General features: G+C 45.1%; 1 protein-coding gene across 1 annotated transcript in view; it reads left to right on the forward strand.

Annotated features, from left to right (window-relative positions):
• Positions 1-27849, forward strand: part of LOC111144138 (calcium voltage-gated channel auxiliary subunit alpha2delta 3) — an 868443-nt gene that overhangs the window by 457866 nt on the left and 382728 nt on the right. The window contains exons 10-11 of the mRNA XM_022498297.1: positions 14489-14578; positions 21964-22077. Coding sequence (XP_022354005.1) covers positions 14489-14578; positions 21964-22077 — 204 coding nt within the window. The remainder of the gene's footprint in view (positions 1-14488; positions 14579-21963; positions 22078-27849) is intronic.

Consider the following 27849-nt stretch of genomic DNA (forward strand, 5'->3'; position numbering starts at 1 on the left):
AACTGAAACTGTGACTTCTCTCTGCTCTTGTCCCTGAACTGATGAAAGCATTCTTCCTCCAAGAAGCAGATTTGAATCAAATCAAGGTCTTCCTAAAGTTTATAGAGGATGAACTTGGACCTTCAGAAATGTCCAAAAGATGTGAATGAAGGGTAGGGCCTACTGTTGAGACACATACTGTTGCAGAGTTGAGATACAAAGTGGGCATATCTGTCCTGGTAGCATTTGGGCTGTGGCTTTGCTCTGTCTCTCAGAGGGGCCCAGAGCACATTCCCTCCAATGCCTGATGGAGAGGACAGTGATCTCACAGGCTCTAGCTGTGAGTCTTCTGGGACACAGCCTTGCCCCGCCATGGACAGCTTTGGTGGAGGCACCTGTCCCACTGGAGGTATTTTCCCATCCTAGAGACCCACCAGCTGTGGGCTCGTCGCTGCTGTCTCACCTGGTATAAGTAGCACCTTTGCCATCAAAATGACGTTGTCATGAACGTAACCACCTGGTGTGAAACAGTGTTGGTTGTTCACATCCAGGAGATCGTCCCGGTCTCCAATTTGGTGTCAGCACAAAACAGCTGCTGCCTTCAGACACTTCAGTTTGTTACAGACGACACGGAGGAGAAAGCGGGCCTGGCCCAGACAAAGTTCTCTCCGTGTCTGTACTTTCTCCCCCAAATTGCAAACATCTGGGCCTGCTCTTTAATACCACCAGCCTCTTGGGCCATTCTGTTGTCATGTTTGAGAAGGACCACATCACTGTCTCCTTCTCCCACTGGAATCAAATGCCAGACTGATGCCCCAGAGCCCGGACCATGAAGCGTGTGCCCTTCCTATAAACTGTGTTGACTGGGCACTGCCCTAGGTCACTGGTGTGTGTGTGTGTAACCCCCAAAGACGCAGTCAGGTTCAGCCAGGGGAGCCTGGGAGGATGATCCCAGGGTTGGCATTGCCAGGGTGTGGTCAGGAGGAATTACATCTGTGTTTATACTAATCATCACGTACCCTAGCTTCTACCCTAGTCGGGTCAGAAGAAGGTATGGACGCCTTCTGGGTCTCTGGCCAACGGGCCTCTGCACTTTGTGTTGGCAAAGGGGACCACAGGGCTCTCTGCCATTAGAATGAGACAGACACTTGTCTGTTCGGGCTCACTTAATTGACACAGGCCATTTCCCTATTTGAGAAGGCAAGTGGGAGCGTGTCTATTACTAATAGAGCTGGCAGTGGGAGGGCCTATACAGGGCTTGTTTAGTTTGTTTAGTTTTTATCTGGCAGCCTTGGCTCTGGCCGCTGGGCAGGTTGAGCCAGGTACACGTGACACTAGTTTTGTCAGTAAACATGTTCCTTAAGCCACTGGACGGCACAGTGCTAAGTAGTTATAAAGTCAAGCATGTCTGATGAAGGCCTGCAATGTCGCTCTTGCCCAGGATTCTGGGCTCCCGGCCCTGGGGGGTAGAGGGGTGCTGGGTGTGAACACTCAGGGAGACACACGGGAGGCATGCAGAGCCCCCTGTACCTGCTCCGCTCACATGCATGACCTTGTTCCAGGGGACTGCGTTTGCTAGTTACACATTCAAAAGTAAAATTACTACAAATCTCAAGCCAGGGATAGTGAGGCATGAAACCAAGTCCGGGGCCCTCCTGAGCGCGGGGCCCTGGGTGACTGCACAGGCCACACGCCCAGGCAGCCAGCCCTGAATGGGATTGCGATTTTGCCCCCCCAGACTCTAGATGCCCCCCGCAGGCTGGACTGTGTCCGGGATGTGGAGAGCTGTGTTCTGAGTGTTCGGAGGGACTGTGTGGCACAGGGGTTCAGGGATGGGGCTCAGCATTTGGAGACTCCCTCTCCTCATACTTCCTCGCCCACCTTGGGCAAACATAACACCTTTCGGAGACTCGATTGGCTCTTACATCAAACAGGATCCCAATGGTACTTTTTAAGGATGTTAGGAGGACCAGGCGAGGTGATGCACGAAAGGCCCACAGCGCCCGGCATACGGTTGTCCTTTGGCCAGTGTTGGCCACCGTTGGAGGACTTGGGTGAGAATTTCTGAAAGCCTTCCCATGGCTGAGATGCTGCTGTGACTGTCCTCCACACCTAGTGGGTATAAAATTCAGGTCTGCTGAATGCCAGTGACCAGGTTGAGGATTGTGGACGGGGGCGGGGGCCGTTAGCCTTGACCCCCCCGCCGACAGCCTCCCAGCCAGGACCGCCAGCTCTGTGGATGGGGGATGGTTTTGTCTCCCGATGTCCACTTTTCCCTTCAGTCCCCCGCTTCTAATTGGGAGGACTCAAGCATTCATTATAATTATGTCGACAGGAGAAAACATGATTGCTGTTATCACGGAGAGCCCTATCGGTGTGGACTCAACCAAATCAAATGCCGGTGGAGGGAGAGGGTTATTTCTCCAGACCCTTCTGCTGGCCTGGACGTTGTGACTGTTGCGCGGAGATAAGCAGCCGCACTGGGGCTGCTGGCACTCGGGCGCTCCCCGTTATCTCCCCAGACATTAAGCCGCGCTAATTGCTTTGGAAGCCAGGCCTCTTCCTGGGCAGCGGCATATGCTGCCTGAGTGCGTGAAGCAGAGATAAAAAGCCACCCTCCTCCTCCTTTGCTGAAGTTTAATAATAAAATGGAACTGTCCCCATTTCCAATACATTGTTTATTTTCATTCAGGAAAAAATAATGGAAACGGGCCACCTTCCGGCACACGGTTGGGGTGCGTCTTCCTGGCTCGAGCTGTCTTGAACCTTCGGTTCTCTGGAGCAGGCTCTGGAAGGCACTCGGGTCCCGGTGTCATGAAATCAACCACGTGTCTTCCTCCGTATAATAAAATCTGGCCCTCACAAGGCAATAGAAGTCATTTTCCAAGGCCTGTGTTAGACTGTAAAGCTGCAAAGCAGGAATTTGGCTTAGAATGTATTGGAGGTATAAAGTTTTATAGGATTTTTTTTTCACATATTTATTTTAGTAAATATGAAATTGACACGGTCTCCCATTTCTCTGCCATCCCTGTTTTTCTGATGACTTCTTTCCCGTCCTCTCAGCAAGAGGTCAGCCCAATATGCCTCGCGTTAAGAGAGAGATCAAGGCTCCGGTGAAGGCAGCGTCTTACTCAGGTGTTGAGAGAGGGTGGGAGGCAGCGCTGGAATTCAGGCTTGCTGGCTTCTGTCTGCTGCTCTAAGGTCTGCTGCGTCCTTACTCTCCCACCACTGTGCAACCACGTTCTGATCCCCATGTCAACGGGAGCGAAACTGGGGCCCGAGAGCCAAAGCTACTTGCCTCAGGTTCTCATAGCTGGTAAATAGCATAACCAGAAACTAGGACTTCAGTTTGTTTTTTTTTTCTTCCAGAGTCCATGGAGTATAATAGCAATAGCTTACGTACAACAATTATAATGTGATGGCATCAGATAGGACACATTTTGAACCTCAGAGCCACCACAACTGAGAGCAGAGGAGCAGAAGAATGTATTGATGGAGAGGCTGCAGAGCGGTGGGCCAGGCCCCTTCCTTCTCTTCCAGACTCTACCCTTGGAGGGCACATCCTTAGGGTTCCTCCTTGGCAGATCACTCTGTGTCATGAACAGTGAAAGCAGGGGGTGTTCAATGTATGTGGTGAAATGCTTTACTCTGTTGGCAGGAGCACAGGACAGTAAACCAGTTGATGTGGTGCAGTGATTAGAAAGGGATGGGGGGATGGGGATGTAGAGGATCCTTGTAATCCAGGGCTGAGGCTTTGGAGGCATTGTCCTGGCCAGGGTCCTTGGGATGGTTGTAGCCATCAAGGTCCTTTCCTTTCAGTTAAGTGGCCCAAATCCAGCTAGATCTGGGCGGGCAAAGGAGCAAATTTATTGGCTCACTTACCTGAAAAAGCTGGGGATGCTTGGTTCTAGGAGCTCCAACCATGCTGTCATGATACTGTCTTGCCCCCTCCATTATGTTCTCTGTTACCTTGGCCATTACCTTTATTCAGGCAATAGCCGTCAGACACGGGGCTACTGAGCACTTGAAATGTGGCTGAAGGATGAAGCAACTTTTTTCATTTTATGTAAAATGTCGATGGCTACGTTTAGCTCATGGCTGCCATAGGGTACAGGGCAGCTCTTGGTGGAACCACATCTCTGGAGATGGTTCCCCGAAGCCAAGGCCCTGGTTTTTTTTTTTTTTTTTTAAGATTTTATCTATCCATTCGACAGAGATCACAAGTAGGCAGAGAGGCAGACAGAGATAGAGAGGAAGGGAAGCAGGCTCCCCGCTGAGCAGAGAGCCCGATGTGGGGCTCGATCCCAGGACCCTGGGATCACAAGCTGAGCCGAAGGCAGAGGCTTTAACCCACTGAGCCACCCAGGTGCCCCAAGGCCCTGGTTTTGTGTAAGACTAAAGGTGGGCCGAAGGTTAAACACAGCCTGGAAGACCAGGTTGATGGAGCAGATTTGGTCCAGGTGTGGTGGAGGAGAAAACAGAGTGGACATGAGGGAGAGGAGAGGGAAAGAAAGAGAGAGTGTGGGATGCCTGGGTGGCTCAGTTGGTGGGCGGCTGCCTTCGGCTCGGGTCATGATCCCAGCGTCCTGGGATCAAGTCCCACATCGGGTTCCTTGTTCTGTGGGGAGCCTGCTTCTCCCTCTGCCTCTGCCTGCCACTCTGTCTGCCTGTGCTCGCTCTCTCTCTCTCTGACAAATAAATAAATAAAATCTTTAAAAAAAAAAAGAAAGAGAGAGTGTGTGTCCTTCATCTGTGATGGCATTTGGAACCCCTTAACCTGGGGACGTATTTTTCCCATGTACTCTAGAGACCAGATTTGTTCCCGGAAGAAATAAAATCAGAACTGACTTTGTTATAAAATTGAGTCGAGGGGAACTCCATGGCACGTTATTGCGTTTTCCTCTAAGTGTCCGGCAATAAAAGCAACCGTTGCCTGAAGCCTTCTTTCTGCACATGACACATGGATTAAAAACCAAATTAAATGGGGTTGCTATGTTATTAATAAAAACAATACTGTGTAAACTTATGTGGCTGAGCACAATTAAATGCCGTTGACAGAAATGACATCAGATGAATACGATGAACTTTGTCAAGGCAGGGTCTGGCCACAGCAATGTGAACCTGGGGCCCTTTAAAGTCCAGCCTCCCCGCAGGCTGTGTGATAGGCAGGTCACAATGTCCTGTGGGGTGTGTGGGATCTGCCTTGAGGTGCCTGCATAGCCTTCCTGGTGGTAGTTACTCGCCCATGGGTCAGGTCTTCGAAGGTGGAGATTCTTGGATAAGGCAGACTGATCTGGTTTGATCCCCTCCCACCCACCTGCAGCCAGGATACCTGGGCATCCTCGGATTTAATTAACTGTCTGGGTTTGTTCACCAAGTGCTCATGAAGGACATGCCATGTGCCCAGCATCCTGCTAGGGCTTGGACATCCAGCAGGAAGAGCAGAGGAGTGTAAGGCTTGGTTCCCAGCTGTGTGGTTTGCCTGGGTCCCTGGCCATTGGCATTTTTCTCCCCCATGGTTCAAGCCTACTGACTCAGATAATCACCTGTAGACTCTGCTGTAGTCCAGGTGTAGAGATGAAGAGCTCCTGGCCAGTGCCTTGCTTACAAAGTACTAAAAAACAAACAAACAAACAAAAAAAATAGCAGGTGTATAGGAGAAAGAAGGAGGCATTAGAATGGGTGAAGCAGACCTGGGGTGGAACCTGGGCCAGGCAGCTAAGAGATGTGTGAACTGAGGTGCAGGGCTGAGCCTCACTCTTTCCATCTGCAAAGTGGGTTGATGGACCCTTACGAGGTTATTGTGAGGACACAATTGCATAATATTTGCTAGGGACCTAATATGAAGCAGGTTTCCATAACTGTGGCTGCTCTGGTGAGCGTGAGGGCATGATCGCTGTGAGGGAGGGGTGGACCCAGGAAGGGGTCTTGTGGGTTACGTGAATATTCCCAGTGTGAGCAGCCAACTTCAAATCCAGTCTTGATTCATGTTAGGTCTGATTGTCATTAAAGCTGAATCACTGTGAGGAGCCCACCAAAACTTTCCAGTCCAGTTTGCCAGCAAACTTGCAGCCCACCCACCCCCATGACCAGTGTGGTTCCTGCTGCTCCCTAAGGAGAGCCTGGGAGAGAAGCATCTTGGAACCATTGGCCATGTCCAAGGATTGATCTCTCTATTCTTACTCCACAGTCAGTTTTGGGGTTCTAAGACACATCATAAATAGGTGTCACCATGCTGATAGAATGTTTGGGATGTTGATGGGCCCTAGGGCATGGAAGAGAAAAAAAGCCATTCCACAGCCAGGAAATCACCAGCCAACATTTTCCATGAGTACACCCTTCCTGCCCCTCTCCCTCCTCGTAACTCCTCCGTCCAGTTTCTCCAGCAGACAAGGGCATGGATGCCTTTGAGGAGAGAGAAATTCATTTCCGTAGAAGAGAAGTGGTTTTGGAATAGGGCAGTTGGAAAGTAATGCCAAGCAGCTGTGCCACTGTGGACATTAGCTTTGGGTCAGTGGACATCTCACTGGCTCATGTGTCCCTGGGCACATGCCTAAACCACTCTTGCCTCTTTGCTGAGAAGCAGAAATGTAATGGGCTCCACAGTTACTTCCCTTTACTGCCTTTACTCTCCAACTCATGCTGGGCTTCTGTGGAACCAACTAGGAAGATGGCCCTGGGAGATGTCTCTGAAGAGATTTGTTCCCATTTTGCATATCACATGAAGCTCTTCTGAGTTCTAGCCTGTGTCCCCCTTGCCATAATCACAAGTCTTACCTTGTGATCCAATTTTTTAAATTAACATATAATGTATTATTTGTTTCCGGGGTACAGGTCTGTGGCTCATCAGTCTTACACAATTCACAGCACTCACCATAGCACATACCCTCCCCAAAGTCCATCACCCAGCCACCCCATCCCTCCCATTCCCCTCCCCTCCAGCAGTCCTCAGTTGTTTCCTGAGATTAAGAGTCTTATGGTTTGTCTCCCTCTCTGGTTTCATCTTGTTTCATTTTTCCTTCCTTTCCCCTATGATCCTCTGTCTTGTTTCTCAATTCCTCTTATCAGTGAGATCGTGTGATAATTGTCTTTCTCTGATTGACTTCTTTCGCTTAGCATAATACCCTCTAGTTCCATCCACGTCATTGCAAAAGGCAAGATTTTGGGTTTCTTCAATGGCTGCATAATATTCCACTGTATGTATGTATGTATGTATGTATGTGTGTGTGTATATATATATATATATATATATATACCACATCTTCTTCATCCATTCATCTGTTGACGGACATTTAGGTTCTTTCCGTAGTTTGGCTGTTGTGGACATTGCTGCCATAGACATTTGGGTGCACGTGCCCCTTCAGATCACTACATTTATATCTTTAGGGTAAATACCCAGTAGCGCAATTGCTGGATCATAGGGTAGCTCTATTTTCAACTTTTTGAGGAACCTCTGTACTGTTTTCCGAGTGGCTGCACCAGATGGCATTCCCACCAACAGTGTAGGAGGGTTTCCTTTTTCCACATCCTCTCCAACACCTGTCATTTCCTTACTTGTTAATTTTAGCCATTCTGAGTGGTGTGAGGTGGTATCTCACTGTGGTTTTGATTTGTATTTCCCTGATGCCAAGTGATGTGGAACACTTTTTCATGTGTCTGTTGGCCATTTGGATGTCTTCTTTGCAGAAATGTCTGTTCACCTCTTCTGCCCATTTCTTGATTGGATTCTTTGTTCTTTGGGTGTTGAGTTTGATAAGTTCTTTATAGATTTTGGATGCCTTTATTTGGTATGTCATTTGCAAATATCTTCTCCCATTCTGTGGGTTGTCTTTTGGTTTCGTTGAGTGTTTCCTTTGCTGTGCAAAAGCTTTTGATCTTGATGAAGTCCCAATAGTTCATTTTTGCCCTTGCTTCCCTTGCCTTTGGTGATGTTTCTAGGGAGAAGTTGCTGCAGCTGAGGTCAAAGAGGTTGCTGCCTGTGTTCTCCTCAAGGATTTTGATGGATTCCTGTCTCACACTGAGGTCTTTCTTCCATTTTGAGTCTATTTTTGTGTGTGGTGTAAGGAAATGGTCCAGCTTCATTCTTCTGCATTCTTCTGGCTGTCCAATTTTCCCACACCACTTGTTGAAGAGACTGTCTTTCTTCCATTGGACATTCTTTCCTGCTTTGTTGAAGATTAGTTGACTATAGAGTTGAGGGGCCATTTCTGGGCTGTCTGTTCTGTTCCATTGATCTATGTGTCTGTTTTTGTGCCAGTACCATACTGTCTTGATTACAGCTTTGTAATAGAGCTTAAAGTCTGGAATTGTGTTGATCCCAGCTTTGGTTTTCTTTTTCAACATTCCTCTGGCTATTCAGGGTATTTTCTGGTTCCATATAAGTTTTAGGATTATTTGTTCCATTTCTTTGAAAAAAGTTGATGGTATTTTGATAAGGATTGCATTAAATGTGTAGATTGCTCTAGGTAGCATGGACATTTTCACAATATTTGTTCTTCCAATCCATGAGCATGGAACATTTTTCCATTTCATTGTGTCTTCCTCAGTTTCTTTCATGAGTATTTTATGGTTTTCTGTGTACAGGTTCTTTGCCTCTTTGGTTAGATTTATTCCTAGGTATCTTATGGGTTTGGGTGAAATTGTAAATGGGATCAACTCATTAATTTCTCTTTCTTCTGTCTTGTTGTTGGTGTGTAGAAATGCAACTGATTTCCGTGCATTGATTTTATATCCTGATACTTTACTGAATTCCTGTATGAGTTCTTGCAGTTTTGGGGTGCAGTCTTTTGGGTTTTCTGCATAAAGTATCATATCATCTATAAAGAGTGAGAGTTTGACTTCTTCTTTGCTGATCTGGACACATTTTATTTCTTTTTGTTGTCTGATTCCTAAGTCTAGAATGTCTAGTACTATATTGAATAGCAGTGGTGATAATGGACATCCCTGCCATTTTCCTGACCTTAGGGGAGAAGCTTTCAGCTTTTCTTCATTGAGAATGATATTCGCTGTAGGTTTTATATAGATGGCTTTGATGATATTGAGGTCTGTACCCTCTATCTCTATACTGTGAAGAGTTTTTTTTTTAAACATTTTATTTATTTGACAGAGAGAGACACACAGAGAGAGGGAACACAAGCAGAGGGAGTGGGAGAGGGAGAACAAGGCTCCCCATTGAGCAGGGAGCCCGATGCAGGGCTCGATCCCAGGACTGTAGGATCATGACCTGAGCCAAAGGCAGACACCCAACAACTGAGCCATCTAGGTGCCCCCTGTGAGGAGTTTTGATCAAGAAAAGATGCTGTACTTTGTCAAATGCTTTTTCAGCATCTATTGAGAATATCATACAGTTTTGTTCTTCCTTTAATAATATATTGTATCACATTAATTAATTTGCAGATATTGAACCAACCTTACGGCCCAGGAATAAATCCCACTTGGTCATGGTGAATAATCCTTTAATGTACTGTTGGATCCTATTGGCTAGTATTTTGGTGAGCATTTTTGCATCCATGTTCATCAGGGATATTGGTCTGTAGTTCTCCTTTTTGATGGGGTCTTTGTCTGGCTTTGGGATCAAGGTAATGCTGGCCTCATAAAATGAGTTTGGAAGTTTTCCTTCCATTTTTATTTTTTGGAACAGTTTCAAGAAAATAGGTATTAATTTTTTTTTAAATGTTTGGTAGAAGCCGTCTGGCCCTGGGCTCTTTTTTGTTGGGAGATTTTTGATGACTGCTTCAATCTCCTTACTGGTTATGGGTCTGTTCAGGTTTCCTATTTCTTCCTGGTTCAATTTCAGTTGTTTATATGTCTTGAGGAATGCATCTATTTCTTCCAGATTGTCTAATTTGCTGGCATATAGTTGCTCATAATATGTTCTTATAATTGTTTGTATTTCTTTGGTGTGGGTTGTGATCTCTCCTCTTTCATTCCTGAGTTTATTACTTTGAGTCCTTTCTCTTTTCTTTTTGATAAGTCTGGCCAGGGGTTTATCAATCTTATTCTTTCAAAGAACCAGCTCCTAGTTTCCTTGACATGTTCTGCTCTTTTAGTTTCTGTTTCATTGATTTGTGCTCTGATCTTTATTATTTCTCTTCTTCTGATAGGTTTAGGCTTTACATGCTGTACTTTCTCTAGCTCCTTTAGGTGTAGGGTTGGGTTGTGTATTTGAGACCTTGCTTGTTTCTTGAGAAAGCCTCGTATATTGCTATATACTTTGCTTTAGGACCACCTTTGCTGCATCCCAAAGATTTTGAATAGTTATGTTTTCATTTTCATTTGTCTTCATAAATTTTTTAAAATTCTTATTTAATTTCCTGGTTGACCCACTCATTCTTTAGTAGGATGCTCTTTAGCCTCCATGTATTTGAGTTCTTTCCAACTTTCCTCTTGTGGTTGAGTTCTAGTTTCAAAGCATTGTGGTCTGAAAATATGCAGGGAATGATCCCAATCTTTTGGTACCAGTTGAGATCTGATTTGTGACCCAGGATGTGATCGATTCTGGAGAATGTTCCATGTGCTCTAGAGAAGAATGCATATTCTGTTGCTTTGGGATGGAATGTTCTGAATATATCTGTGATGTCCATCTGGTCCAGTGTGTCATTTTAAGCCTTTATTTCCTTGTTGATATTTTGCTTAGATGATCTGTCCCATTTCAGTAAAGGGGGTGTTAATGTCCCCTACAATTATTGTATTAATGTCGATGTGTTTCTTTGATTTTGTTATTAATTGGTTTATATAGTTGGCTGCTCCCATGTTAGGGGCATAGATATTTAAAATTGCTAGATCTTCTTGTTGGACAGAGCCTTTGAGCATGATACAGTGTCTTTCCTCATCTCTTATTGTAGTCTTTGGCTTAAAATCTAGTTTGTCTGATATAAGGATTGCCACCCCAGCTTTCTTTTGATGTCTATTAGCATGGTAAATTGTTTCCACCCCTCGCCTTAAATCTGGAGGTGTCTTTGGGTGTAAAATGAGTTTCTTGCAGACAGCATATCGATGGGTCTTGATTTTTTATCCATTCTGATACCCTGTGTCTTTTGATTGGGGCAGTCAGCCCATTTACATTCAGGGTAACTATTGAAAGATATGAAATTAGTGCCATGTTATTGCCTGTAGGTGACTGTTACTGTATATTGTCTCTGTTCGTTTCTGGTCTATGTTACTTTTAGGCTCTCTTTTTGCTTAGAGGACCGCTTTCAATATTTCCTATAGGGCTGTTTGCAAATTCTTTTAGACTTTGTTTGTCCTAGTAGCTTTTTATTTCTCCTTCTATTTTCAATGACAGCCTATCTGGATATAATATTCTTGGCTGCATATTTTTCTCATTTTGTGCTCTGATTATATCATGCAGTCATTTCTGGCCTTCCAGGTCTCTGTGGATAGATCTCCTGCCAATCTAATATTTCTATCATTGTAGGTTACAGACTTCTTGTCCTGAGCTGCTTCCAGGATTTTCTCTTTGTCTCTGAGACTTGTAAGTTTTACTATTAGATGATGGGGAGTTGACCTATTTTTATTGATTTTGAGGGATATTCTCTGTGCCTGCTGGATTTTGATAACTGTTTCCTTCCCCAAATTAGGGAAGTTCTCCTTTATAACTTGCCCCAATATACCATCTGCCCCTCTCTCTCTTTCCTCTTCTTCTGGGATCCCAATCATTCTAATATTGTTTTGTCTTATGCTATTACTTATCTCTTGAATTCTCCCCTCTTGATCCAGTAATTGTTTATTTCTCTTTTTCTCAGCTTCTTTATTCTCCATCACTTAGTCATCTGTATCACTAATTCTGTCTTTTGCCTCATTTATCCTAGCAGTAAGAGCCTCCATTTTTTATTGCACCTCATTAGTAGCTTTTTAAAATTTCAACTTGGTTAGATTTTAGTTTTTTTATTTCCCCAGAAAGGATCCTTTAGCATCTTCTATGCTTTTTTCAAGCCCAGCTAGTATCTTTATAATCATCATTCTGAACTCTACTTCCAACATCTTACTAATGTCCATACAGATTATGTACCTAGGGTACTACCTCTTGTTCTTTTTTTTTTTTGGAAGTGAGTTTTTTTGCCTTGTCATTTTGTCCAGAGAAGAATAGATGAATGAGAGAACAAAATGCTAAAAGGGTAACAACTACCCCAGGAAAATATACACTAAACAAATCAGAAGAGACCCAAAACCGGGGGAAAAAGAGAAGAAAAAGAAAAAAAATATGATCAGGCTATTGAACAGAACAGAGCCAAACACTTGATTTTGGGTGTATTTTGGTCTGTTAGAAGAAACTGCTTCTCAAAAGTTTAAAGAAAGAAAAACATGCACACACACACACACACACACACACACATATATACATATATACAAAAAATGGGTAAATATGATGAAAGGATCAAACATGATTGTAAAGATGAAAAGTAGAAAAGATTTTTAAAAAATGAATTGATAAGTTGAAAAAACAAAGGAAAATAGTAAAAAAAAAAAAAAAAAAAGGAAAGATTTTGATCAGGCAGGAGACCAGAACAAAGCCATATACTAGATTTAGGGTGTATTTTGGTCTGTTAGAAGAAAGTGTATCCCAAAATTTTAAAGAAAGAAAAACTTATATGTATATAAATAATAAGTTTAAATACAATGAAGAGATAGAATATGACTAGAAAAAAATTAAAAAAAATATTTAAAAAATGATATTTATAAGATGTTGGTTAAAATAAGAAAGGGAAAAATTTTTAAAACTAGAATAAGAAAAAATAAAATTAAAAAAAATTAACTTTGAAAGGCTATAGAATCACGAGGAAAAAAGCCATAAATTCTATGTGCTATATTCCTATAGCTCGGAAGTTTTGCAGTTCTCGTTGATCAGTAAACTTGGTCTTGGCTGGATGTTCTTGCTGATCTTCTGTGGGAGGGGCCTATTGCCTTGCTTCTCAAATGTCTTTTCCCGAGATGGAATTGTGCCGCCCTTGCTGGGGGCTGGGCTAAGTAATCTGCTCAGGTTTGTTCTTGGGAGTTTTTGTTCCCTGAACTCTAGCTCTGGAGGATGGGAATGAAAATGGTGGCCTCCCAATCTCCCACCCGGAGGATCCAAGAGCTCGGGGCCCCACTCCTCAGAGCACCCTCGGAGAAAAGCAGTCAATCCCTCCTGTCTCCCTGGTCTCCGGCCGCACTCTGAGCTCACTTGGCCTGTGACTGGGCTTTCCCATCTCTGGTGCACAGCCCTGTTTGGAGTCTCCAGCTGATTCCTGCTGCGTGCTCCCTCACCACTCCTTCCAAAGGAGGAAGGAGGGGGTCTCCCTGGACCTGCCACTTATGGGGTCCCTGTTCAAAGAGCAGTGGTCCAACTGTGCCTTGGATCATGGTTTAAGGTAACGTCAAGCTGAGAGCCCACTGCTCAGCTCAGTCTCTACCGCAGGCTTCCCTGCTCTGATACCTGGTAGCTCTGCCACAGACACCCCCGATCTTTCTGTGATCCCGTGGGACCTGAGACCACACTGTCCCAGCAAGGGTTCCACCCCCCACTTAGCCACTGGAGTGATGTCCCTCAGTGGAGCAGACTTATAAAAGTTCCGATTTTGTGCTCCTCTGCTCTCTCACTTGCCAGGAGCCAGCTGGCAGAGGCTCCCTCCCCCTGTGGTCTGTCTTTCCAAATATTGCCTTGGGTTCACTTCTCTGCACATCCTACCTTCCAGAATGTGGTTGCTTTTCTGTTCCTGGAATTGCTGCTCTTCTCTTCAATCTCCTGTTGAGTTTGTAGGTGTTCAGAATGGTTTGATAACTATCTAGCTGAATTCCTGGGACCAGATGAAATTTAGGTCTACTCCTCTGCCATCTTGCTCCCTTGTGATCCAGTCTTTATCCTTGCTCTTTGGAAAACTTTTGTGTATCAGATGGGTGGTCATGAAGGGAGACAGAGTAGGCTACTGGACATGCCTAGTCTCTGGAACGTCATAGTCTTGGATGGGGGCAGAATCTAACTGGCAGTTCTGTACGCAAAGTACTAAGTGCATGGGATGCATCATGGGGTCCTAAGGAAGCATTCCGAGTTGGTCTCAGAGATAGGAGTCTGGGAGGTTCCCCTAGGCCAGAAGGGTGTGATGTCCAAACTGAGATCCCAAAGGTAGGTGGGAGGAAAATGTGGCAGGAGAGCTAGGAAATGGATGGAGAGTGGGTTCCCAGTAGAGGAGAGCATGTGTAGAGTCCCAGGCGTGATCAGGAGCAGGAAACTCGAGGGTCAAAGGGGCTGGTGTGGGTCATGGAAGCTGAAACTGGAAAGAAAAGTAGGAACTTCAGATAAATTAAGTACTTTCTACCAGAATTTTCTAGAATGTAATCAAAGCTGAAAATGCATATGGAAGGTAAATTTTATATTGACTATGTTCTTATGTTTTGAATGCTTGAAGGATAAAAACATATTATGACCATTTTGGTCCAAGACTCATTGGTCTTAGTGTGCACCTGTTCATTAGAGAATGGCATTTCATGTAACAATTTGGATGCTAATGTATTCTCTACTCTGTTGTTCCAGCATTTCCGGGAGCATCTGGACAAACTTTTTGCCAAAGGAATTGGAATGCTGGATATAGCTCTGAACGAGGCCTTCAACATTCTCAGTGACGTAAGTTCCTCTCTAATTTGCCTTTCTTATGTCTGGGAGAAGAGATGGAATTTTATTTTATTAAGTTTTATTTATTTATTTATTTATTTACTATGGACCAGCATTACTATTGACCCTGGCTGTCACTGAGTGATATCTATAGGCACCAGATGGGAGGGTGAGGCTGGCCATTTGAGTCATCTGGGGAACAAGGTCCAGCCAGCGAGGCCAAACCAACCCCCCCACCTCAGAGCCAGTCATGCCCTCTGATTGGGGCTCTCACCCGCCATGCTTGTTGACTCTGGGACCACCCCCACTTGAATACCTTCCAATGCAGATCTCGTCTCAGAAACTTTCAGTTTCTTCATAGTGTGGACTCATTCTCATTGTGTTTCACACTGGTTCCCTGCCTGTGGCAATGTTTAGCAGAAGGGCTTTCTCTGTGCGGTAGGCTTAGAGAGCGCCCTACCCATCCTTCCCTCTCTTCTAGCTCCTTGCAGATTCACGATACTCAGTAACATAATCACGTTTCCAGGAAGGAATGCTGCTCAACCGACTGTTCCTTACACCTCTTAGAACAAGAATCTGTTTTTCAAGTAGCACCTGTCAACGATCCATGAAAACCTCTGGGGGTCCTGGGCTGGTGACTCTGCCCTTTGAATGCAACTGTGTTAAGCTAAAAGAATGTGCCTGTGTGACTTTTGTGTTCTTTTTAGTCTGGCAGAGTATTAGGAACATAATGACTATCTTTTTTATGCAGGTTCTGTATCATTTATGTAACTGGTAGATGCAGTGCACTTTCAATGCCAGACACTGAGAACACATCAGAGAACAGACTAGACAAAGTGTTTGCCTTAATGGAGCTCATGTTCCAGTGCAAAGGTTTGGAAATTATGGCCCATCCATGAACCAAATCCAGCCTGCATCTTATTTTTGTAAAACTTGTTTTATGGGACTGCATGCATACCCACCTGCTCACCTATCTATCCTCTTTGGCTGCTTTTGCATTACAAGGGCAGAGTTGATTAGTTCCGACAGAGACCGTATGGTCTGTAAAACCTAAAATAGTTACCGTGTGGCCCTTTACAGAGGAAGTTTACTGACCCCAGATCTAATGGGAAGAGGCAGATGAAGTGTGTCGTCTTAGGGAGAACAACAGCCCCATTGTTCTAGCTTAATAAGGACTTGCTGCTTTATACAGCGCAGTCGCAAAACATCTCTCCTAGGTGCCCTTGGTTGGAGTAGAGACCTTAAAGGAGTGAGGGAGCGGCGATTTCATTTTGGGGAAGAAGTTTCCAGCAAGAGGAACAGGTACAAAGGCCCTGAGGCAGAGCTGTTTGGCGTATGTACCATACAGCAAGGAGAGCAGTGTTAGGAGCCAAGTTGGGGAGAGAAGGCTAGGGAATGAGATCACGGAGGGAGCAGGGACCAGACCACATGACTCCTGTGGGGACTTGGGCTCTTGCTCTGTGTGGGATGGACAGTCCCTAGAGTCTGAGCAGGGAATGACGTGACCAACTTGAATTTTAGCGGGATTTCTCTGACTGTTATACTGAGATACAAAGACAACCACAGGGAGACCTTGACATTATCTGGGTGACACGTACTGATGTCTTGGACCAGGGAGGAAGGTTAAGATATTAAGAAGTTAAAAATAAAAATAGAAATCGCTCTAGGTGTGTCCAACGGCATGGGTTTACTTCAGGGTTTTGTCTGCATAAGGGATGGAAAAGGTCAGAAACCAAACAGAGAATGAAACAATCTTGGAATTAGCACCAGCAGGAGGGAGGGACTCCATTGGAGCCTCCGCCCCGTGACCATCCAGATGGGAATCGAACTGTGGAGGGGCTGCCCAGCGAGAGCTGGAGTCACAGGGAGAAGGCCTGCCCTGTGGAAGCTGGTGTCTTGGAAAAGATACAGCCATTGCCAGAAAGCCCCCACGCCCCCGGATCCGAAAAAGGGAGACCTAGCTGAAGAAAGCCTTGGCTTCTCCCTTGTACCCTCTAGTATTCTCCTTTGGGTGAACCTGGTCAAAACTCCTGGGGAGCCTGGAGACTGTGGCGTCCTGGGGAGAGGCGTGGGGTAGAACTGAGTGCAAACAGGCACTAAACGGAGCCACAGTCCCGTTGAGGTGTTGTGGGACCTGGGAGAGCCCCTAGAGGCTCAGCGGCCTCATGGCACTCAGTCTCCAGGCTGCTGTGGGGGGCCCCACGTGTTAGTGTGTGGGAGAGCGCCCACCCACCGTCACATGGCTCATCCCAGCAGTCAGTTGTGCCCAACTCCAAAACTTGAACTTTAGTTACTCAGCGACGCTGGCCTCTCCAGCCGAGGGGAAGCCCTAATTCTCGACTCCCTTTTACCATTAATATCTATGGGCACACAGAATGCCGTTTAGGTTTCGATCCTGAGCCAGTGTCCAGAGGGTAGGGGAGGGAAAAATCAGGAGGTAAGGTGCCACATCAGCGTCTTGAATTAAACTCAAGTTAAACCCATGGCTATTGCCTCCTACTTTGCTGCCCTGGGGCTGCTGGCTGCAGAGAATTCACACGTAGGTGAGGTTCAGTGTTTGGGTCAGCCCATCCCTGTTAACAGTTTTTGAATAATGTATCAACATAGCTGATCAGGGCAAGGGACCAAGCTGCACCTTTAAATTCTGAATTGAACTCTGGATAGGGCTTGGAATCTTCTCTGGGCTTGGAGATGCCAAGCTCTGCATCTTCACAGTCTCTTTCCAGAGGGTCGTATTGGAAGGACTTGTCACAATGATAAAATTGATTCTGTTTTTTCATCTCAAGAGCCTCTTGTCTACAGCAGGGGGAGGCTACTCTGAGCTGGTGAGTCTCTTGTGTGGAGAGCTGCTCTGCAGCACATTTCTGTTTCCTGGCTCTTTGGCAGGAAGTGGGGAAGGAGCAAGTTTGGGGGATGCTTGTCATGTGAAGTCTGTGGTCTCTGGAGTTAGGCAGGTTGGGCTGAGAAGCCTGACTTGGTCAGAGCTTGCTGCGTGACATTGAGAAAACTCTGCTTAGCCTCACCTTTATTTTCCTCTTCTGTAAAATGGGGACAGGAATAGACACAGCACTGGCCACATAATTGGTGAAGTCCAGAGCAAAATGAAGATGCAGGTCCCTTGTCCAGAAGTCATTAAGCCTCTTAAGAGAAAGGCAGCACAGTGTTAAATGGAGCGAGGGGTCCCGTACAGCATCACATGCCCACGAACCTGGCCCTGGTAGACCAGGGTTGAGGATTCAGCACAATGAAGCCATACCTGCGTCCCTTTCAGCAGGGCTGGGGTGGGTGGGGAGAGCCATCTCTGTGACCATGGAGACACTGGGCAACCTCCACTCTGGCCGGGCTGCCTTTGGCTTCTAGAAGCAACTCGAGCTCCTGATGCTTTGGTCTTACTTCCTGCCCCCGTCCTCAGGATCATCTGCTTGCCTTCATTGTCCCCTCTCTCTTTTTCCTTGCCCTCTGACCTTCTCTCTGCCCAGCCTGTCCACTTACTGGTTTTGTTCCCCGACCCTTCCAAGCCAGTGTTTCCCACCACATGCCCAGCTCATGCTGGTCTGCTGAGGTAGTCCAGCATAAGTGTTGTCAAGGTGGCGAGATGCCATCCTCCTTTCCCGGAGACTCACAGTACACCTGTGCATAACAGACCTTTTCAAGATGTATTTATGCCGGTACCCAAACACATTGGCTCAAGAACTCTTTATATCATATCAGAACCTCACAGTTAGACTCTTGTAGAAGTCACAGCTCACCAAGTCCACCTTCAGGCATAATATGTTTGTATGCTCCAAGATACTAACCTCCCAGCACCTCTCAGATCCAGAGAAATCACCAACACGTGGCAGATTTCTTTCCTTAAATCCTGGTGACAAAAATAGTTTTGAACCAGGGAAACCTTCCATATGCCTCCCTGCTCTGCCTTCACCTATAAAATCCCTCTGGGGTCTGGCCAATCAGAAAACCCAGTGGATCCAAGGTAAATTCCAGATAGCAAGAAATGGAAGGAACAAAAATGTTACAGAATATCTTTGATGGAGGTTGGTTGGTGGGTGGCACCCTATTTTCTGTGCTCGTTTATCTCATAGAGAGAAACATTTCCATCTCATCGCTTGCCACTGGACTTTTAAATAGCCAAACATTCTGAAAAACACAGAGATGGTTAATCTCCCATGAAAATGAAGCTTTAGCTATTTTCCACTTCATCAATATGACCTTTAAGTGGTATAATTCTCTTCTGTGGATTAAGCCTGCCCTTGGAAGCCAATATGAATAGTTACTTCCCAACCACACAAGCATACCTTCTCCCTGTGTGTGTGTGTGTGTGTGTGTGTGTGTGTGTCTCTCTCTCACACACACACACACATAATCACAAGTGTGATTGTGGCTGGGGCTCAGAATGGTTCAGAGGTTACTCTGACTGAATCAAGCAAATTTGATTTTGCAATTACCTGCATTTCAGTGTCAGCATTTGCTCCAATGACTTAAAGGCTTACAGTTGTTGTGCAAATGGCTTTGAAAGGAGCATTGGAATAAACTTCTAAGACCCTTCTAGCTCTTGATCTCTGCTGCATTCATTAGTTTCTGTAAGAACACAGAGCCAGTCTGCTACAGTAGTTAGCATCCACCTTGTCATGTGACAGCTGCAATTATCTTTTTTGGTGATGAATATGATCTTTGCGGTGATTACCTTTTAAAAATTTTTCTTAGCCAGTTAAATAAAATTCGGTGACATTTCAAAGACTGTTAATCACAACCAAATGCTCTAAATGTCAGGATGCATTGAAATTTTCGCTGCTAACTGATGAATCACTGAGCTAATTGTAGTTCATCATCAGGCCCTTGTCATTGTTATTATTATGGAAAACACTTTCATCACTCCCGCTATTCAAAAAAAAAAAGTTCTAGACAAATATGAAGAGAAGAGATATTACTCATCAAAGCATTTGAATTTAATTGCATTCTTCAAAATTCTCCAACTGCAGATTGCCGCAGAGAATACCAGGGACTCAGCCAGAGAGGAAAGTGATGTTTTTAAATAAACAGCTCAGGGCAGCCCCTTCTTCCAGTCTGCATTATTCAGATATCTTCATTTCCTTTTCTTTCTTGCCTTTCATTTGGAAGAATGTTGCCAGGATGCTTTCCAATAAGTTGCATGCACAACAGTTGCAAGGTGTCCTGATTTTTCACCCCCTTTCTTTAGCCTCTGCGAACTGAAGCAGAGATCACCTTTATTCAGTGGTCCACTGCTGGGTTTAGTCAATGATCTGAAGATGTGTTGAACGTAGGCTCCCCCAAAACATTGCCAGAACAACTTGTTGATAGGACAGGACCCCGGGGTACGTTTCTTCCTACCGCAGCAAGGAAGAAAATACACTATGATGATAGAATCTTAGCAGTGTCTCAGAGTGGAAGGGACAATGCCATTTATTGAGACTATGAAGCTTAGTGAAGGTGGGTCTTTCAGAGGGGAGGGAAAGGAAGGAAGGAAGGAAAGGAAGGAGGGAGGGCTGGAAGAAGGAGGAAAGGAGGGAGGAAGGAGGGAGAGAGGGAAGAAGGAGGGAGGAAGTAAAGGAGGGAGGAAGGGAGGGAGAGAGGGAGAAAAGAAAGGAGGAGGGATGGAGGAAGGCAAGGAAGGAGGGAGAGAGGGAGGAAGAGAGGAAGGAAGAAAGGAAAACAGGGAGGGAGGGAGGAAGGAATTGCTCGGGGCCATATTGGAGCAGAGTAAAGCTTCCCTCCCTTCCATCCATCCTTCTATCCATTCATTCATGCAGTTAGTTGCAGTTTTCTCTCTTGAGTTGAAATCAATCTCTAAAATCCGAACTCTAACTACTCAGAGACGAGGCATTAAATCTCAACTTGAATGCTTTAGTACCTCTCTGCTTCAGCAGCACCCAGCAGCAAATCCAAGAATGGTCTCCATCCTTCCCCAGTGTCTTGGTCAACAGATCGAATGTGCCCACTCAGTGCCTTTGTGTGTGCTCTTGGCCCTCTCTGGGACGTCCCTCCCCCAGACACTCAACTCCTGCAGGTGTGACTCATACGTCACCTTCTCAGGGAGGTCTTCTCTAGTTTTTTCTAAAGTTCTTCCCTCCCATTTCTTATCCCCCTGTTCTTTTTTCTTTCTTTCTTTCTTTCTTTTTTTTTTGTTCCTTACCATCACTGTTATCACACATACAACAAAATTGACTTATTTTCTTTGTTCTGTATATCTCCCCACATAGAATTATGAACTACAGGAGGGAAAGGATTTTTGCATGTTTCAGCTCCAGCTCTGTGTGAGCACTTAGTAAATAATGTTAGAATTAATAAAGAAATATCACCACTTAAAATGGTGGGAGTTTTCCCTGCTGAACGTTAAAGACTTCTTGTATGTTTTCATGCCTTGGCACTGTCATGTTAATTGTGGGGGTTTCGATTTTAATTATTTATTCATTTAATTTATTTAAGATTTTATTTATTTGAAAAAGAGAGAGAGCGTGAGTGGAGTCCCGGGAGGGGAGAGGGAGTAGGAGAAGCAGACTCCCCACTGAGCAGGGAGCCCGATGGGGGACTCTATCCCAGGACTCTGAGCTAAAAGCAGACACTTTATCAACTGAACCACCATGTGCTCCGATTGTAGGGTTTTTAAAGGACCCGGTGTTGCTTTGAATTGCAGCATTGATAGTATTCATTAAGAGAATTCTTCACCCCTGATTCAAGGGATGGACACTGACTTCTGGTGACCAGTCTACCCCGGTCTACCACTCACAAAGCCTGGGAACTTTTACAATGCCACATAAAACTGAAAGTTGAAGAAATTTAGGGTCTTGCACACCAGTGGGCACAATCTTGGAATTTCAGTCTGCTATCCCTTATAAGCCATATAAACCAATATGTAATGTTACATGCTAACAAATATATATTTAAAACAAACCCTACAAAAAGAATGCTTAGGCTTCTAGTCTGAATTCACACGTTCCTGATTTTATTCTCCATGTGTCCAAAACCTCACTGATTGTATCCTATAACACATCAAACCAGACTCCTTTAGATTTTGAAAGAGACGTTGCCTGCCTCTTATTCTGCGGCTCATGTGTCCCTAAAGGGTGACTGTGCCAACGCTTTAGGGGCTTACATTCTGAGGCACTGTCTGTGCCTGAAGGAAAGAGAGGTTATTTGTCCTAGAGTCTCACTTCCCATCTTGCGTGTGTTTTTCAGGAATACCCTCCGCGGCCAGTATTTAGTTCCAGTTTGTCAAAGCAAATCGGGTGAATGCATAGGGAAGAGCTTATGGTGTAGGTTCTGTTTTGCAGAACAAGCTCTTGTTTGGGGAGGCTTCCCGAGCCCCATGTCTCTGAAGTCTTGTGCAAGTACAGACGTCTCTGGTGTGTTTTTTAATTTGAACTTGTTTCTTCCCCCAGTTCAACCACACAGGACAAGGAAGCATCTGCAGCCAGGCCATCATGCTCATCACCGATGGGGCGGTGGACACCTATGATACCATCTTTGCCAAATACAACTGGCCAGATCGCAAGGTAAGGTACCTGTGCCACTGTGCAGCGCAGTTGACAGAGAACCTATGTTGTGCTGTGACCCCCAGGTTGTCCAGGGTTAGGTGCCCCATCTAGACTCCATCTCACAATGACCTATGGCTTCTCAGTCTCATGTCTTCTGGTTGACCAAACCGAATCTGACGACTTTCCTTGTTTCAAAATGAAATTTTTGGGGGGGAGAGAAGAAACCCATAAAGACATGGTAAGTGGGTTCAGTGGAATGTTTCATTGAGAAAAGTGCTTTGTCCATATTGGGCAGCACTTTGGTTTTCCATGGAGCCAGAGCTGCTCGGTGAGTCTAGCATCTGTAGATGGTGAAGTCAGCCATGGTGGCCACACAGTCATCTCCTGGATGCTTCTGGATTTCTGTGGTTCCTCCTTCTGTACCCTCGTGATCACCCGGAAGCTTCTCTGTATCCCCCAGGGCTGTTCCCCACCCTGTCAAAGCTTGTTCTCTATTCTAATTCCTTCTTTGCTTTCCAGGTTGACATTTATTTATCTGATGAATCCATATGTTAGGATATCGGTGATGATTATTAACATTTTTGGTGTATTTGAGTGCCTAAACCCAGATGTTCCTCAAGCTGTTAGCTAGTTTGGATTCTCTGGGGAGATTTTTAAGATTATGGATACTGGTACTTTATCCCATACCTACAGAATCAAAATGTCTAAGGATGTGGTGTAGTAATCCATGTTTTTAATAAATTCCTCTAGTGGGCACCAATTAGTAGATTAGCAGTCCATCATCCCCTTCTCACCTGAATGGTAGAATTTTCACAGGAGAAAGGTCAGTCAGAGAGGGTGCTATCTCAGGGACATCACAAAGGCTCTCTCATGTCCCATGAGCCAGTGGCATTACTCTGTGTCTGTAAGACCCTTCAAAACAAGTCCGTCCTACTTTTCCTACTTTGTGTATTTAATTTCTCGGAACTAAACTAACCATACGTACTTGGCAAAAAGAAAGAGAAGACAAATGACAGCTGTGTCCTCAGCTGTATCCAAAGAGTACATACCCTTGAGGGAACCTGATATGTCATTCCAAGTTCCCTTAGTCATTTGTGGTCCCTGCATTTTCTCCGCTAACACTGACATCTCACCTCATCAAGTGTACATCTGCTTTTTAAAGACACATCCGTTTTGTACAACATGGTCCCTAAAGGGATGCCTAATCCTTGCTCTGGTGCCCAGCCATCACTGCTGAAGCTGGAGGAAAAGTTAGTCATGCCAGGCCTCCTAAGACAATGTGGGACTCTGCCATGGCACCTGCCTAAGGGATGTCCAGGAATAAATTTGGCTGATGGTGGCTCCCACAATAAGCACTGCCTTTGGAACCCAACCCTTGAATAAGATGGGAATTCACTGTTAGGAAAGGTATTTTAGATGTTGGGATTTCAGGTGATGATTTCCGGGGACTTAATTCTTGGGTGGACATATGTCATGTGGAGGGAGGAACATGCTGGATATGTGTGGACCCTGTGGATCATATGTCATAGTGCTAGGCTCATGACAAGTGCCTAATGCACAATCCTAAGGTGTGGCTGAGTGATGGAGAGGCCCGGTGGGGTGGGAGGCCACAGCACTAGTAAGCATGGGTAGGGCCATTGACATTCTGTGGTCATGTAGAATGTTTGCAGATGCCATGACATTGCATAGCATGTTGGAGGGTATTTTGAATTATTTAGGACCACCTGACATAAAAAGAAGAAAGTGAAGGGGGCTTTTTATAAGAAGCTCCATTAAGGCCAAATAAATTATCAGACAAGTCCTCCCATACTGAACTCTATGACTCCCTCCCACATGGTGATACTTGGTGGAGAGCAGTTGCCCAGTAATATTGGTATTTAAACATCCAGTCCTTACCTGTGGGAAGAGGCAGAGGACAAGGGCTTCAAATAAAAGACAAATTTTTTTTAATTTCTTTTTGGTGTAACAGTATTCATTGTTTTTGCACCACACCCAGTGCTCCATGCAATACGTGCCCTCCAAAATACCCACCACCTGGCTCCCCCAACCTCCCACCCCCCGCCCCTTCAAAACCCTCAGGTTGTTTTTCAGAGTCCATAGTCTCTCATGGTCCACCTCCCCTTCCAATTTCCCTCAACTCCCTTCTCCTCTCCATCTCCCCATGTCCTCCATGTTATTTGTTATGCTCCACAAATAAGTGAAACCATATGATAATTGACTCTCTCTGCTTGACTTATTTCACTCAGCATAATCTCTTCCAGTCCCGTCCATGTTGCTACAAAAGTTGGGTATTCATCCTTTCTGATGGAGGGATAATACTCCGTAGTGTATATGGACCACATCTTCCTTATCCATTCGTCCGTTGAAGGGCATCTTGGTTCTTTCCACAGTTTGGCGACTGTGGCCATTGCTGCTATAAACATTGGGGTACAGATGGCCCTTCTTTTCACTACATCTGTATCTTTGGGGTAAATACCCAGTAGTGCAATTGCAGGGTCATAGGGAAGCTATTTTTAATTTCTTGAGGAATCTCCACACTGTTCTCCAAAGTGGCTGCACCAACTTGCATTCCCACCAACGGTGTAAGAGGGTTCCCCTTTCTCCACATCCTCTCCAACACACGTTGTTTCCTGTCTTGCTAATTTTGGCCATTCTAACTGGTGTAAGGTGGTATCTCAATGTGGTTTTAATTTGAATCTCCCTGATGGCTAGTGATGATGAACATTTTTTCATGTGTCTGATAGCCATTTGTATGTCTTCATTGGAGAAGTGTCTGTTCATATCTTCTGCCCATTTTTTGATATGATTATCTGTTTTGTGTGTGTTGAGTTTGAGGAGTTCTTTATAGATCCTGGATATCAGCCTTTTGTCTGTACTGTCATTTGCAAATATCTTCTCCCATTCCGTGGGTTGCCTCTTGTTTTGTTGACTGTTTCCTTTGCTGTGCAGAAGCTTTTGATCTTGATGAAGTCTCAAAAGTTCATTTTTGCTTTTGTTTCCTTTGCCTTTGGAGACATATCTTGAAAGAAGTTGCTGTGGCTGATATCGAAGAGGTTACTGCCTATGTTCTCCTCTAGGATTCTGATGGATTCCTGTCTCACATTGAAGTCTTTTATCCATTTCGAATTTATCTTTGTATGGTGTAAGAGAATGTCGAGTTTCATTCTTCTACATATAGCTGTCCAATTTTCCCAGCACCATTTATTGAAGAGACTGTAGATAAAAGACAAATTTAAACATATCTTGCCAAAAGTACAATATTGATTTTAGGCCTGGTGCTTTCTTGGATTAATTGGAACCAGAATCTTAGAGATTTCAACATTACATCAAGGAGCTTCATCTACTTACAAAGTATTATCAGGTCGAAGCAGATTTGCTTTTTGTAGCAAGAAAGTCTTCTATGATTGGAAATTCATAGCAGGATCCCTCCTGCTCCATTCTGGAGAGTTCTATGGTGTTCTTATACATACACATACATACACATACATACACATTCTTCTTGATGACTTCTCTGTGGAGATGCAGGTAGTGAGTCTGCATGGATCCGCGTGTGTTGATTCTACACATTAGATATTTGGTAGAGGGTTATGTCATGCTATATTTGGCAATCTTCAAGATTATAGAAACAGGAAGTAGATTCAGAAGAAAGGAAAATGGTCTTAAGGCTGAAAGGTGATTCCCATAAGACCATGGTTCTCAAGCTTGAGCAAGCATCAGAATCATCTGGAGGACTTGTTCCAACACCAACTACTTACCCCACACTAGGAGTTTCTGATCCAGTAGGGCTGGGGCCTGAGAATGTGCATTTCTCACAAGTTCCCAGGTGATGTGGGTGCCGCACACTTGGGGAACAACTCCTATAAGTAAGAAGCAGCCCAAGGAATAGCGTTTGGTTCCTCTGTGGGCTTGGCTACTTTTGTTCCCTCTGTTTACTTTATAAGAACCTATTCCCTTAGTCAAATGCAGCATACAACTTTGTGTTTCCTGGCTCATAATTTGTTTTAAAAATTGCCAGTTACTGATCATCATTTAAAAATCTGGAGAGAGTATATAAAATTTTTGTTTTAGTTTCTCTCATAAATGGGTATACTTGGCACTTGGGAGCTAACATTTTTATATGGCAAAAAAAAAAAAAAGCCTGGAGCTGAGATATGGCTGCTCCCTGAGATGGCAGGTGTATGCTGCTTTTGACCATGACCTCACCATTCTGTCTTCTCCCCCTTCTCTCCTCCTCCCTCCCACTGCCCTACCGCCCACCGCCATACCAATCCCACCAGCCCAGTTCCCTAGTCTGGGTTTGAAGTTCACAGCCCCCCAGCACCTCATACTCAGCCATGCCCAGAGCCCCGGCTGAGCCCTGTGTTCATGTTCAGCACTGTAATTACTTCTAGGCCTATATTTCATCTTTATTGGTTTGGTGAGTTCTTGGGGACAGATTCTGTATCTCTGAACAGTACCTCTACCATGCAGCATATCCCAGTGCTGCTGAGAAATGTGGCATAGAGACACCTGCCTCTAGGTGTTTACCCCCTGTATAATCTCCTCACCTTGAGTATGAGTGGAGCGTGTGACTTGATTCTAACCAATAGAATATAAGGTCAGGGGATTTTGTAGATATCATCAAGGTCTCAAGTTAGTTGGTTTCAGTTCATCAAAAAGGATATCCTGGGTGAGCCTTACTTAGAAGATCTTTAAAAAAGGGGCCTGCACACTTCCTGAAGGCAGAGAGGTTCTCCTTTCCAGTTAGAGGAAGTAAGCAGCTTTTGGAGAAGCCCATTGGCAAGGAACTGGGTGAAACTTCTAGGACCGAAGACATCCTCCAGCCAACAGCCAGCAAAAAGCTGAGCCCTCAGTCTTGCAGCCACAAGGAAAGGAATCCTGCCAACAATTTGAATGGGCTTGGAGGCAGATTCTTCCCCAGCTGAGCCCCCAGATGAAAGTACAGCCCAGTCCATACCTTGATGGCAGCTTCGTGAGATCCCAGGCAGAAGACCAAGCTAAGCTGTGCCCAGACTCCTGACCCAGAGAAAGTGGGGGGTTGCAAATGTTTGTTTGTTTAAGCTACGACATTTGTGATAACTTGTGATGCAACAATAGAAAACTAATAGGAGAGACGAGGAGAAGGGGAGAAAGAGAGGAAATCATTCATCTTAACAATCCAATTAAACATCCCCAAACTGAATGGCTTAAGAGAACACTTTATTGTTTCTTGCAAATCTGTGGGTTAAATGGGTGGCGATTGCGCTCCACGTGGTGTCAGGTCAAGTCCCTGATGAAGCGGAATGAAGTTGGGAGCTTGGCTGGGCTGTCTGGGTTCTCCTCCTGAAGACCTGCCTATGTGATGTCTCACCCTCCAGAGCCACACTGGGAGGCCTCTCCCCTCAGTGCAGTAGCCTGGACCTGCCTGTAGTATGACAGTGGGGTGCCAAAAAGGGGAAAGCAGAAGGAAGTGGGGAGCAGGCCAGAAGGGCGCTTGTGGGTGTCATTTTTTTTTAAAGATTTTATTTATTTATTTGTCAGAGAGAGAGAGAGGGAGAGAGAGCAAGCACAGGCAGACAGAATGGCAGGCAGAGGCAGAGGGAGAAGCAGGCTCCCTGATGAGCAAGGAGCCCGATGTGGGACTCGATCCCAGGACGCTGGGATCATGACCTGAGCTGAAGGCAGCCGCTTAACCAACTGAGCCATCCAGGCGTCCCATGGGTGTCATTTTTTAAAGCTGTCTATCACCTAACCAGGGCCTCGTTCAAGGCACCTGCTTAATAAAACATTTTAGAACGAGTTGGAAGAAGG

This window comes from Enhydra lutris, unplaced genomic scaffold (genome assembly GCF_002288905.1).
Source record: "Enhydra lutris kenyoni isolate GAN:26980312 unplaced genomic scaffold, ASM228890v2 scaffoldscaffold10, whole genome shotgun sequence".
Classification (NCBI taxonomy): Eukaryota; Metazoa; Chordata; class Mammalia; order Carnivora; family Mustelidae; genus Enhydra; species Enhydra lutris.